At 44.5% G+C, this 10,839-nt stretch overlaps 1 protein-coding gene across 3 annotated transcripts in view; it reads right to left on the reverse strand.

Annotated features, from left to right (window-relative positions):
• kalrna (kalirin RhoGEF kinase a) overlaps nucleotides 1-10,839 on the reverse strand; it is a 163,587-nt gene that overhangs the window by 78,559 nt on the left and 74,189 nt on the right. For all 3 annotated transcript variants that reach the window (XM_005750789.1, XM_005750788.1, XM_005750790.1), the window contains exons 12-16: nucleotides 9,987-10,085; nucleotides 9,777-9,908; nucleotides 6,241-6,363; nucleotides 955-1,146; nucleotides 661-830 (exon numbers count right to left, since the gene is read on the reverse strand). In XM_005750789.1, coding sequence (XP_005750846.1) covers nucleotides 661-830; nucleotides 955-1,146; nucleotides 6,241-6,363; nucleotides 9,777-9,908; nucleotides 9,987-10,085 — 716 coding nt within the window. The remainder of the gene's footprint in view (nucleotides 1-660; nucleotides 831-954; nucleotides 1,147-6,240; nucleotides 6,364-9,776; nucleotides 9,909-9,986; nucleotides 10,086-10,839) is intronic.

Genomic DNA, 10,839 nt, shown 5'->3' on the forward strand with positions numbered 1-10,839 from the left:
GGGTACGGTCGGCCGGATGGCCGGAGGAGCGGAGGGAGAGGGAAATCAGCTGGGACCGACAGCTGTCAGACTGTGTTCATATCATAACCTGGGAAAACTATGAATAAATGTGGAAGCTGGTGATAAAGACTTGTGTGTGTGTGTACCTGTGTATAGTGCATTTCACAGGAAGGAAATGATGTTTCATTAGCACATAAACACAGAGTGCTGATCAGTATGAAGACGGGAAATGAACGGCTGGTACTGGACAGATGCAAAGGCACAGCAGTTCCACCCTCCTGCAGTAAAGAGGCATGTTATAAATCAACTGTAAACTCTGGACTTTCCCCCAAAGATCATTTCAGCTTTTTTCTCAAAATGATCGGTGTCCGACAGGATGGATGGAGATCAGCTGTGCGGGTCCTGACACCACCCCTGAACTCACTGCTCCACCCCTCCTGTTTCTGCTGCTATCACTGTTTCTGTTATTTTGTTTTGATTGAACATTTTGTGTAGTATTTATGTGTCTGTGTGTTTTTATGACACTTGCAGTATTGATGCTACAATCTGAGATGCTCTATTAACTTTAGAAATCCTCATTTCACTACTTCAGTTGTTAGTTGGTGTCAGCTTCTCTCTTTCGCTCTAATACTGCCACAATAAGAAGAGTATGACTGTTACCTCAGCTGCTGCATTAGTTCCTCTCCCTCTTTAATCACATTGAGCGTTGCCTCCAGTGTGGCTGTTTGCTGCTGCTGGAACTGCTGGATCAGAGTCTGAACTGAGTCCACAGAATCGCAGCACACATCGTCCAGCAGCTGCTTCTGCAGCTCCTCCATCCACGACCATAGCTGGATGCAGACACGCAGACAGAAATGATCGTCAATGCAAAGAGAGTGAATAACTTCAGGCTGATGCTTCAACACACATCTATCACCTGTCTCTACATGGAATAAATAGCAAAACTGTCCCCACCTCCTTAGTGTGTGTGTGGAAGGAGACAGACATGTCAAGCAGCAGCTTCCTGTGTTCCACCCGGCGGACAAAGTCCTGGATTCGCACTTCCAGGTGTCTAGCTGCCTTGTAGATTTCCTCCGGGTCACACTCTCCTGTCTGCGCAAGCTGCTCGGCTGCCTCCAGCAGCTTGTCTGCGTTGGTGTAAGTGTTCTGCAAGGTAGAGAGAAACATTCCCTTAGTTTGGTATAATGAACCACAGCTGGCAGTGCACGATACCAAAAAGCTGAGCGCAACCGTTTTTTGGTGCAGTTTTCCAGTTTTTATACTTCAATGTTTTTATCGACATTTCCAGCGTTTTAAACAGTCGCCCTGAGCAAACACATTCAGATACAGACCAACAATTGAATTCTGCACTGCTGTCCAATCACAGTCTCCATACTTTTTCAAACCCTCTGCCTTTCCTCTGACAGTCCAGGTCAGTTTGTCCAACATAACATGTGGCCACTTTTCCTTTTGTCTCCAATGATTGATTCTTCCAGCCCCTAAAAGTCCAAAAATCAATACATATTGATGAAGCAGGGCTCTCTGGGTAGATGCCCAGCAGACAGTGTTTGCACCACCTGTACTCCAACTGTCACGATACCCGGAGACAGATCATGTGTTTTGTGTGAGGAACCAAACGCCGACCACAGGACACAGACTGAGAGGAACTGAGGGCGTGCCGTTTATTAAGGCACACTTACAAACTGAGAAACACCGACACTGGGAAGAACTTATACATAAACACAAAACCCGGATCACTAGGAAAACCTTGGAAATGTTGACATAAGAAATCTCGCAGCGCAGCAAAGGTCAGGGGGAAACTCGTACAATATACACAGACAGGAGGTGATCGGGGAGTGGAACCACATGGGGAAACAGCTGGGACAAATTAAGAGTGAGGAGACAGAGGGAAGCTCAACAAAGACTGTCAAAATAAAACAGGAAACACAGAGATGCCGACCTGAGACACTTGGGCACGACACGGAGGCAAAGCATGAATCATAATGAAGGAAAACCACAAAACTCAAATATATCAGAAGAACTCAACTCGAGGTTCACAGGAGCTGGAACCAAAGACCCAACAACGTCTGCACTAGCATCTGTCAGGATTTGTGGAGCTCCGGACAGTCTCACGCACACTGACAAAAGTACCCGAATACTTCAAACAAACATCAGGAATATCAGGAGACCACCAATTCAGTTTTCAGGGGTAAGGTCTCATTGTCATTGACTCCTGTAATCATCTCAGTCTTGTGTGAACGGATTGTTCCCGGGCGTTTAAACATCTTAATATCAGTTTTCATTGCCTGTAACCTGTTACTGACAGACTCTTGGTCAAAGGCAGCAGTTACATTATAAACACTGAAATGTGTCTTTCTTTATCGTTTGGTCTTCACGGTGTAGGAGCTGTGCTTCAGATGTGAACGACTGATGTTTGGTTTGAATAAACTGTCTCAACTGCAGGGATTTGAAAAAAGAGCTTCTTAGAGATATCAACGTTTAGACACAGCCGATCATACGGGCGCTGTTTGAATGAAGAGCTGCTATGTTCTGAAGCCTTTACTCGCCCATAGTTTAAAGGCTCCTAAAGCTCTTCCTGCTGAAAAGGATGCATTATTGCATCAGGATAGACTGGTGAGAAAACACGGTTTGGTGAATCCTTAAAATGTTCAAATGGTTGTTTTTATATCGGGTTTAATTCTTAAAAAAATCATGAACATGAATCAAAACATGAATCCTCCTTTTGCATTCTTAAACAGTGATTTTGTTATTTGAGAATCTCTTTCCTCTTGATGTAAATATAACATTGATCCGTCCGTTCTCTTCCACTTATCCTTTTCCAGGGTCGTGGGGAGTCTATCCCAGCTGTTTCAGGGTGAGAGGCGGGGTACGCCCTGGACAGGTCGCCAGTCTGCTGCAGGGCTAACAGTGTGTTCACACCGTAACACCAAGACAGACAACATTCACACTTACACTCACACCTATGGGCACTTCAGAGTAACCAATAACCTAGCCCCACTAACTGCATGTCTTTGGACTGTGGGAGGAAGCTGGAGTACCCAGAGAGCAGCCACACAGCAGGGAGAACATGCAAACTCCACACAGAAAGACCTGATGCTGGAATTGAACTCAGGACCTTCTTGCTGTGAGGCAACAGTGCTGACCACTCATGATTTTGTATAATTTATTCCGAAAACTGTCCAAATGCATCACTTTGTTTTATGAGGTTGAAGATACTGCCAGATTTGATAAGAAGAGGAGAACATCATCGGGGTAGAGATATATAAGATGCACTTGTCATTCATTGGATCCCAGTCAAAGCTCGGTGTACTCTCAGTGCTCCAGGCCGAGGGCCAACAGCACTGGTGGAGGAGGGCACCCTTGTTGGGCAGGTCGCTCTTATTGGTTTAGAAGTCATTCCATTTGTTATGCCTGCCAATCGGCTCTGTGTATAAGATTCTGATCCTCTTGAGAAACACAAACCAAAACCCAATCTGGGAACCACATTAGATGGAACCGGCCGTTCAGTTCTATCGAAGGCCTGTTTAGCATCCAATGATATCCAAGTATCTTTAGTATCAGTTTTCTGACATTATGTGTAGTAATTCTTATATTATGTAAGAAACTTTGAATAAAACCATTATGTAATCACCTTCAGAAGATTCCTTATACATTTATAGAAGAGGGCGTAACCTTTGTTCTGGTGTTTTGCCACTAATGTGCAGTGTCTCTGCAAGGGCCTGATCTCCACTTACGAGGACATTACACTGCCACAGACTAATGTCCTCTTATGTGGATCTCATTTTTCTCAGAAACAAATATCAGGTAAAAAAAAAAATCAGGTGATTCTTTGTTTTTACATTCATCAGGTGCCCATCAGCCCAAACGGCACAGAGAAATTAAAAACGCACTCAGGTCTTAGGAGCTTAACTATGCATTTAGGTTACACGCTGTGATTCTGCAGGTGTTCATATGTGTGCGACTGTTTCTCTGTGTTAGCTTTATGACTGCACAGGGTGGACCCACGTCTCACCCTACAGTGTGGAGGGGCTCCAACCCCCACAGAGAGCTGGACAAAAGGTCGACTGATGGTCCGACACAATAAATACATCAAATAAATGCTCCCACACAGAGGCTACGTTCACACTGCAGGTCTTAATACTCAAGTCCGATTTTTTGATCAAATCCGATTTTTTTACAACAGTATTGTTTGACTGATGGCCTTAATATAAAGACTTCAGACTTCACGTTTCCCAATTTTTGCTTTAAGTTATTTTGTTATTTACATAATGATGTAAATAACCTAATAATGATCCTTACTGCTGTTTTAGAGCAGCGCTGCTTCAAAGGATAGCTGCAGATTTCTGTCAGAATCTGCAGATTATACAGGACAAATAAAATGTTCACGTTTCTCCAGCGTTGTCTTCCCAACAGTTTCACCGGATGGCCAGGAAGCGTTCGCGACGTCTTCTCCGGCGCTGATAATTGGCGTCTGTCTTCTGTCAGTGACGTAAAAGACGGATTTAATGCGACTTGACCATCAAACAGCAGTCGCTTTCTGAGACATCAGATATGTATCGGATTCAGCACCACATACGAAAGTGACCCAGATCAGATTTGAAAATATCGGCTTTGTGCCGTTCACACTGTCACACCGTGATCGGATAGATGGTCGCACAGGGTCAGAAAAATCGGATTTGATGTGCTTTCGCCTGCAGTGTGAACGTAGCCTAATGTAGACTCCATACAAAAGGCTACAATGTCATCTTGTCAATAAGCTGCAACAACCAATCACCTGTAATAAGCCTGTAACTGCTCATGGACAACCAAGTGAAACAGACACAATCCACATACCAAACGTTGTACACACATATTTGCATTGTTAACAGAGTTTTCAGTGTCATCATATTTCATATTAGGACGTCCTAATCAGCCAACACGTCTTTGTAGTGAAGCAGGCGACTGAGCCAACGCTCTCTGAAGAAATGAAGGCTTAAAGCCGGGAGGAGAAGTTGGAAGATGAAGACTTCAGTGGGAGTAAAATAGTATTTAAGTCATTCTGTTTGATGTTCGGGAGGCTCAAATGTTCCTAATCAGATGAGGAGAGCAATGACACAGCATCACATCACAAAGCAAGACTTGCAGACATGTGCCACGTCTTTCTGTTTGTGCAAATATACTTAGATATTCATCTGACATGTGCTAAATGTATCCATGTTGCAAAAAGGAGAGTGAACTAACGAGGGAAGGGACAGAGAGACATGTAAACACTGGTGATCTGAAGGATAATCCTAATCCAGAGTGTAAATATCCGATCATACAACTACTCTTTATAGGATTACCACTCGCTTCTTTATGGGATTATCCCTTTACTGTATTAACCAGTGTAATAGATTCCAGTTACACCGATGCTTCCTGGTACTTACAGACAGCTCTGACATGACTCAAGTCAAAAAGGGCAAACTTTTAATAAAAAGATCAAAACTTTTTTCCATATGAAGAGAATAAAATGACAGAGGAGAGATGACAAAACGTACAAAGACCTTTATTGTCTGAAGCCTAAAAATAAATCAGCCCTTGGACTTTACGCCACATGGCCCCGTGCACCGGCAGACGAGGGGGCCAAATCTGACCGACACGCGATCCAGTCTTCACAACTTCAGCTGCATATAAAGTCAAGTCAACATCCATTTTCATCTCACATTAAAACCAACCACAGCCGACCAAAGCGCCAAAGTTAGGACTGCAAAAATAAACACACAATAAAAGATAAAGTTAGGCGGCCGAGTGAGCTGTTCATGTGAAGTTTCACACGTGCACGAGATTAGGAGCAGAAAGGCTGGACTGATCGTCTTCAGTACCAACACTCGGCTGTTTGTTTAACACATGACAAACTGCAGCGGTGAAATTGAGGAATGGATGTGGATAACATCTTCTGCAGATCTTTCAGAAAAGCCTTTGACCATATATGGTCGTGTGAAGGCATTTCCTAATGCTTCCACCAGCAGACACGGTGGTTTAGAAAATTTGGAATTAATCAGGGCAGATAACTAACAGATGTTTGCACAGTGAGCAGATAAACGTGATTAAAAACTGGGCTGATTTTTTTGCTTCTTCTAGGCAAAGCTGACCTTTTTTTATTTCTACTGCTAACAAGACCTGGACGAATTGGACCTGCTCCTTTCAGCTAAACTGCAGCACAACATAACAAAACAACAGAGAAGAGGAGCCTTCACAGTAGGATCAAATCCAGTAACTTACCTGAGCTACATCTTCGAAGTCGTCGTGTCTCTTCTGCAGAGCTCGGGCTCTGTGGAGGGATTTCCCAACGCCCGTGTGTTTGCTGAGGAAAGCCTCGCCATGGTTTTCTATCCAGTCCATCACCTGGACGGGAGAAAACACCTTCTTTAGATCATCCCGAAGACACGGCAAAGATTTAAGGTCACCTGCTAAACCTCTCGTTGCTACTTCCAACTCTTATTCTGCCGACATGTGTAGAAATGCACAAAATGGTCTCAGAGCTCATGAATAAAGAATGAAATCAATGAAACCTTCATGATCTGGGTGGGAAATGTAGGTCAGTGCAGCTGAGAAGAGCAGGATGTCTCCATGCCATGTTTTTCATATACGAGTGTGTTATGAGCTGTTAGCTCTGTGGCTTTTGTAGCCTTTTCTCCCCTGGACAGTAACCCCAGTACTGGTTCCAGTTCATCTGAGACTGGGAATAAACAATGAAAAAACATGTTTTTGGCCCTGTAAAGGTTTGAGAGCCACTAAAACTCTGACTAAAATAATTTGCTGAAAGAAATTGTGATTTCTTAAAATATAATATTGGCTATTAAGTGGCATAGTGGTGGTCCCTCCTTTCCACAAGGGGGTAGTGGGTGACCTGCCCGTGGAATTTCAATGTACAGACTCCAGAGTCAACCTGCGCCTCCACAGTTTGGTTAACTGAGAAAAGTCCTACGAGTGTATGCTTCCCTGCAGCTGACTGGTTACTTGTTCACTTGATTCTTGTATCTGGTGACGTCAGAATGTTTCCACTGCTACCACTGCTGTGTGCCATGTAAGATCAAACAAATCAATGCCTCTTTTTTAAGGCACAAACATGATGTAATCAGAGTTTGGACATGAAACCAAATGTTGGATCTCTCACTCATTACCCTCTGAGTCTCCTGCAGGACAAATATATGTATATATAGCTTGTACATAGCTGTGTAAATACAGTGACAATAATCTGAAGACATTCAGATCTCCAATGATAAAACAGTCCAATGATAAATGGAAATGAGGTGCACGGTGTACTAACAGAGGCCCATTCTTTCCATTAAATGTTCATACTGAAATATTGACACATCTGCATTTCTGCATGTTATGCATGACTGCTGCAATAAAATATGAACCCAGGCAACCCATCTTCTGTCCAGTAAGACCAGCAGCTCAGGCAACCTCTGGATCCTAAGGATTAACATCCAGCCTGTCGCACATTAGCAAATTACGTGTTCCAAGGCCTTGAAGCAACAGCGTGCACTCATGATGTCAGTGCAGCAGCTGGAGCCACAGAGAGGTCAGTGTAGGGTCACAGTGCACAGACTGAAACTGCAGCTGGACTGTCTTTGGTGATCTGCACACATCATACGCTCAGCCTTCACGTCTGCATCTCTCACTCTTCATCTCTGGGGTCATGTATATCCTGTAGCATTAGCACTCGTGCAACAGCCTTTTCTAGTGATTTATGCACGATTGTATAAGGTCGCTCTCTCACTTTCTGTGCCTGTGCCTCTCCCTCTGAGGGCTCATAGAAAGTGATGCATGACAAGTACAACTTGCAAAGCTCTGCTTTAAGTGAATTTATAACCCACTGATATGATCTCTTCTTCAGTCTGTCTCTTTGTCTTCTTACTTCTCTTAAACACTCTCCCACAGTCTCCCCTGGGTCAAATAAATATTTGCATGGCGCCAAAACTTAGAGCATTCATCTGTGAGTTTGCAGCTCTAACTCGCTCTGCCAAGGCCTGTTTGTACATACACTAAATGCATCAGAGCTGCAGATACATCAGGCCTGTGCAAATGAATTCAATGTGCTGATATGTGTCTGTCCTCCAGAAAAGTTAAAGAGTGTGTTTATATTTCCCCAAAGAAATATAAACACACATATGTACAGCTGGGCCTTGCATGAAAATTCAACAAAATGGGATTCTTAAATAAAACCTCCTGTACTGTGCAAAAGCTTCACCACACATCATCACACTGACCGACCTGGCCAGCTTTTAGCAAACGCTGGCACCACCAGGACCTGCATGTTGTCAGAGCTGCATTAGTGATTCCAGGCCAGTCACCGTCCCAACCACCTGCGTGCTTATAGCCAGCTAGCTTTCATGTGTGAGCTTAATTTGTAGAAGCTCAGACGTTCAGTCTTTGGAAAGCTGTACGGAGCTTTCTCCTGTTAGGTGCGGCTCTTCCTTACAGCATAGCTCTACACTCAGACGTGGAAAATACACACGACTGAAACATGGAGTAACGTGTTGCCACCCCTCACTTTCTTTATTTAATAAAAATGGGAAATACTAACAGTGACACATAAATGGAAAGAAAGAACACTGACTGCTTCAATAAAGACTGAAAGTGCTTCACTGTGTTGCTTTCACTTGATGGTTTATTCCTTGAGTTTGGGACCTTTTTATGCCTGCATGACTCATAGGTCATAGGTCAGTGTTGAGTGGATTACTAACCTCTCTTTAGTCCACTACTGATTTTAAAGGAAAACTATTGCTCAAGTCCACTTACATTAAAGTCAAAATATAAAGAAATGTGGGGGAGGCTGAGACTTTTGCACAGTAATGTTTAACCATGTACCTGCTGTTCCTTACTGAACCTATAGGTGGCACCGTCTGAATTGGATGCATGTGTTAAAGCCCAGCACACTATTGCTGAAGTTTGATGCAGAGACACTGAAAGTCATTTCATGTTAGTGATTTTATTTAACAAAGAACAAAAAGCTGCTCAGGCAGAATTCAGAGATGAATGATGGGGTGCTTGGTTGTATCTCACTCCTGGTGCCTCACTATCTGACGCTGGGCTTACACCAGAGCACTTTGTCACCACAATGTTCCCACCACACACGTCTGAGGCAGAAACAGAAGGCAGCAGAGAACGTGTGGTACGTTCATCACACACACATTGCTGTCGGTGATGCACGAGTGTCAATGTGTCAAACTGGAGCCACAGTGAAATGTGGGGTCCCAGACTGGGAGCCCATAGAATGGGCTGACTGTGGACCGTCCACACTAAGTAGAGTCTCCAGTGGGGCCCATTGTAGGCCTGCAGTGTATGTATGCACAGCATGCCCACACTCTAGATGTGGACTGCAAGCTTGCCCACAGGAAGCCCTGTGGGGGGACCCCCAAAACTGCTGTGGGCTTTGTATTGGCACGCCGAGTTCCCTGCCCACACTGCCCGACAGTTACAGCTACTGCTACCCACTGTTGGCCAGCACGGGGACGTTTGCTAGGATGGGATGAGAATATTTCCATCAAAATCAAAACTGTAATCATTCTCCACCCTGTAGACATGTCCAGGCATGCGCGCCATGATTTCACCACACAGCTCAGGAGATCACAACAGAGGCGCAAGTACAACGGGACAAAATGGGTCTTCCACTGATAAATGGAAAAATAGCAGACCATCTGAAAAAAGAAGCTGGTCTTCAATGAGAAAAGAAGGACGGAAATATAACGTTTTTATGGATCTGTTCTCAGAACCTTTTGGTCACACCCTGAACGTTGCTGTGTGTTTACCTGTTGGACATCTTGCTGGAATACACAGAGCTGCAGTCTCTGGTGCAATCGGACCTTTCGATGTTGCCAAATGTTCTCCAGACGCCGCTGATGGTGAAGAACCTCATGAACCACGTCCAAGATACAGTGCACCTACAGAGAAACACAAACGTTAGCTTAATCGGTAGATGGTGTAGGCATGTTTCCTGTTGGTAACACAGGGACACTGACCGCTTTGGAGTAATTTGCAGTGGCTGTAAGAGATTCCGAGTTGCCTGGACTGAGAGGCCTCTGGAGGACATCCAGCAGGGCTTTACCATCCTGACTCACCTGCAAACACATAAATCACATGAATCACATGAGCAGCAGTCACCGGTGCTCCAACTGTAAAAGTCTTAATATGTTTCTAGGATTTAAAGTATGGTTGTGGTCATTACAATAAAACAAAAAGACGACTCTGCCACCTACAAACTGTTCAACCTGAGCGCTCAAAGAGCTTTATACAACACGCCCCATTTAACCAGCTGCTGTTGTGATTTGTCACAACAACAGATTCCCCGACGACAGTGCTTCTTTGTCCGCCATGCTTTGCACAGTGTGCAGAGGTCACCAACTTTCAGCATCAAATGCTAATGACCTCCAAACTTCATGTGGCACTTCAGATTAGTTCGAGAGCAGTTTGTAGAGAGCTTAATGGAACGGGCTTCCATAGCTAAGCAACTCTGAGGCTTTACATCACCAAACACAACGCAAACCATCTGATGCAGTTGGGTAAAGCACACCGGCACTGGACTCAGTGGAGACGTGCTCTTTGGAGCGTCAAATCATGCTTCTCCGTCTGGCGATGGATGAATCTGGGTTTGGAAGCTGTCAGGATAATGGCACTTCTGACTTAGATGTGGAAGAACTCTGGCTAGCACAGAGTCCTGACCTCAACCCGATAGAAGACCTTCAGGGTGAAATAGCCGGGACCAGACCTTCTTGTCCAACATGTCTGAGCTCTGCTAAACATTGTGGAAAACAGGAAGACAGGAAGAGACAGGAAGAGACTGAACAGGCTGATCCGCAGGGCCAGCTCTGTTCT

This window comes from Pundamilia nyererei, unplaced genomic scaffold (genome assembly GCF_000239375.1).
Source record: "Pundamilia nyererei isolate P.nyererei 1_Seehausen unplaced genomic scaffold, PunNye1.0 scaffold00287, whole genome shotgun sequence".
In the NCBI taxonomy this organism is placed as follows: Eukaryota; Metazoa; Chordata; class Actinopteri; order Cichliformes; family Cichlidae; genus Pundamilia; species Pundamilia nyererei.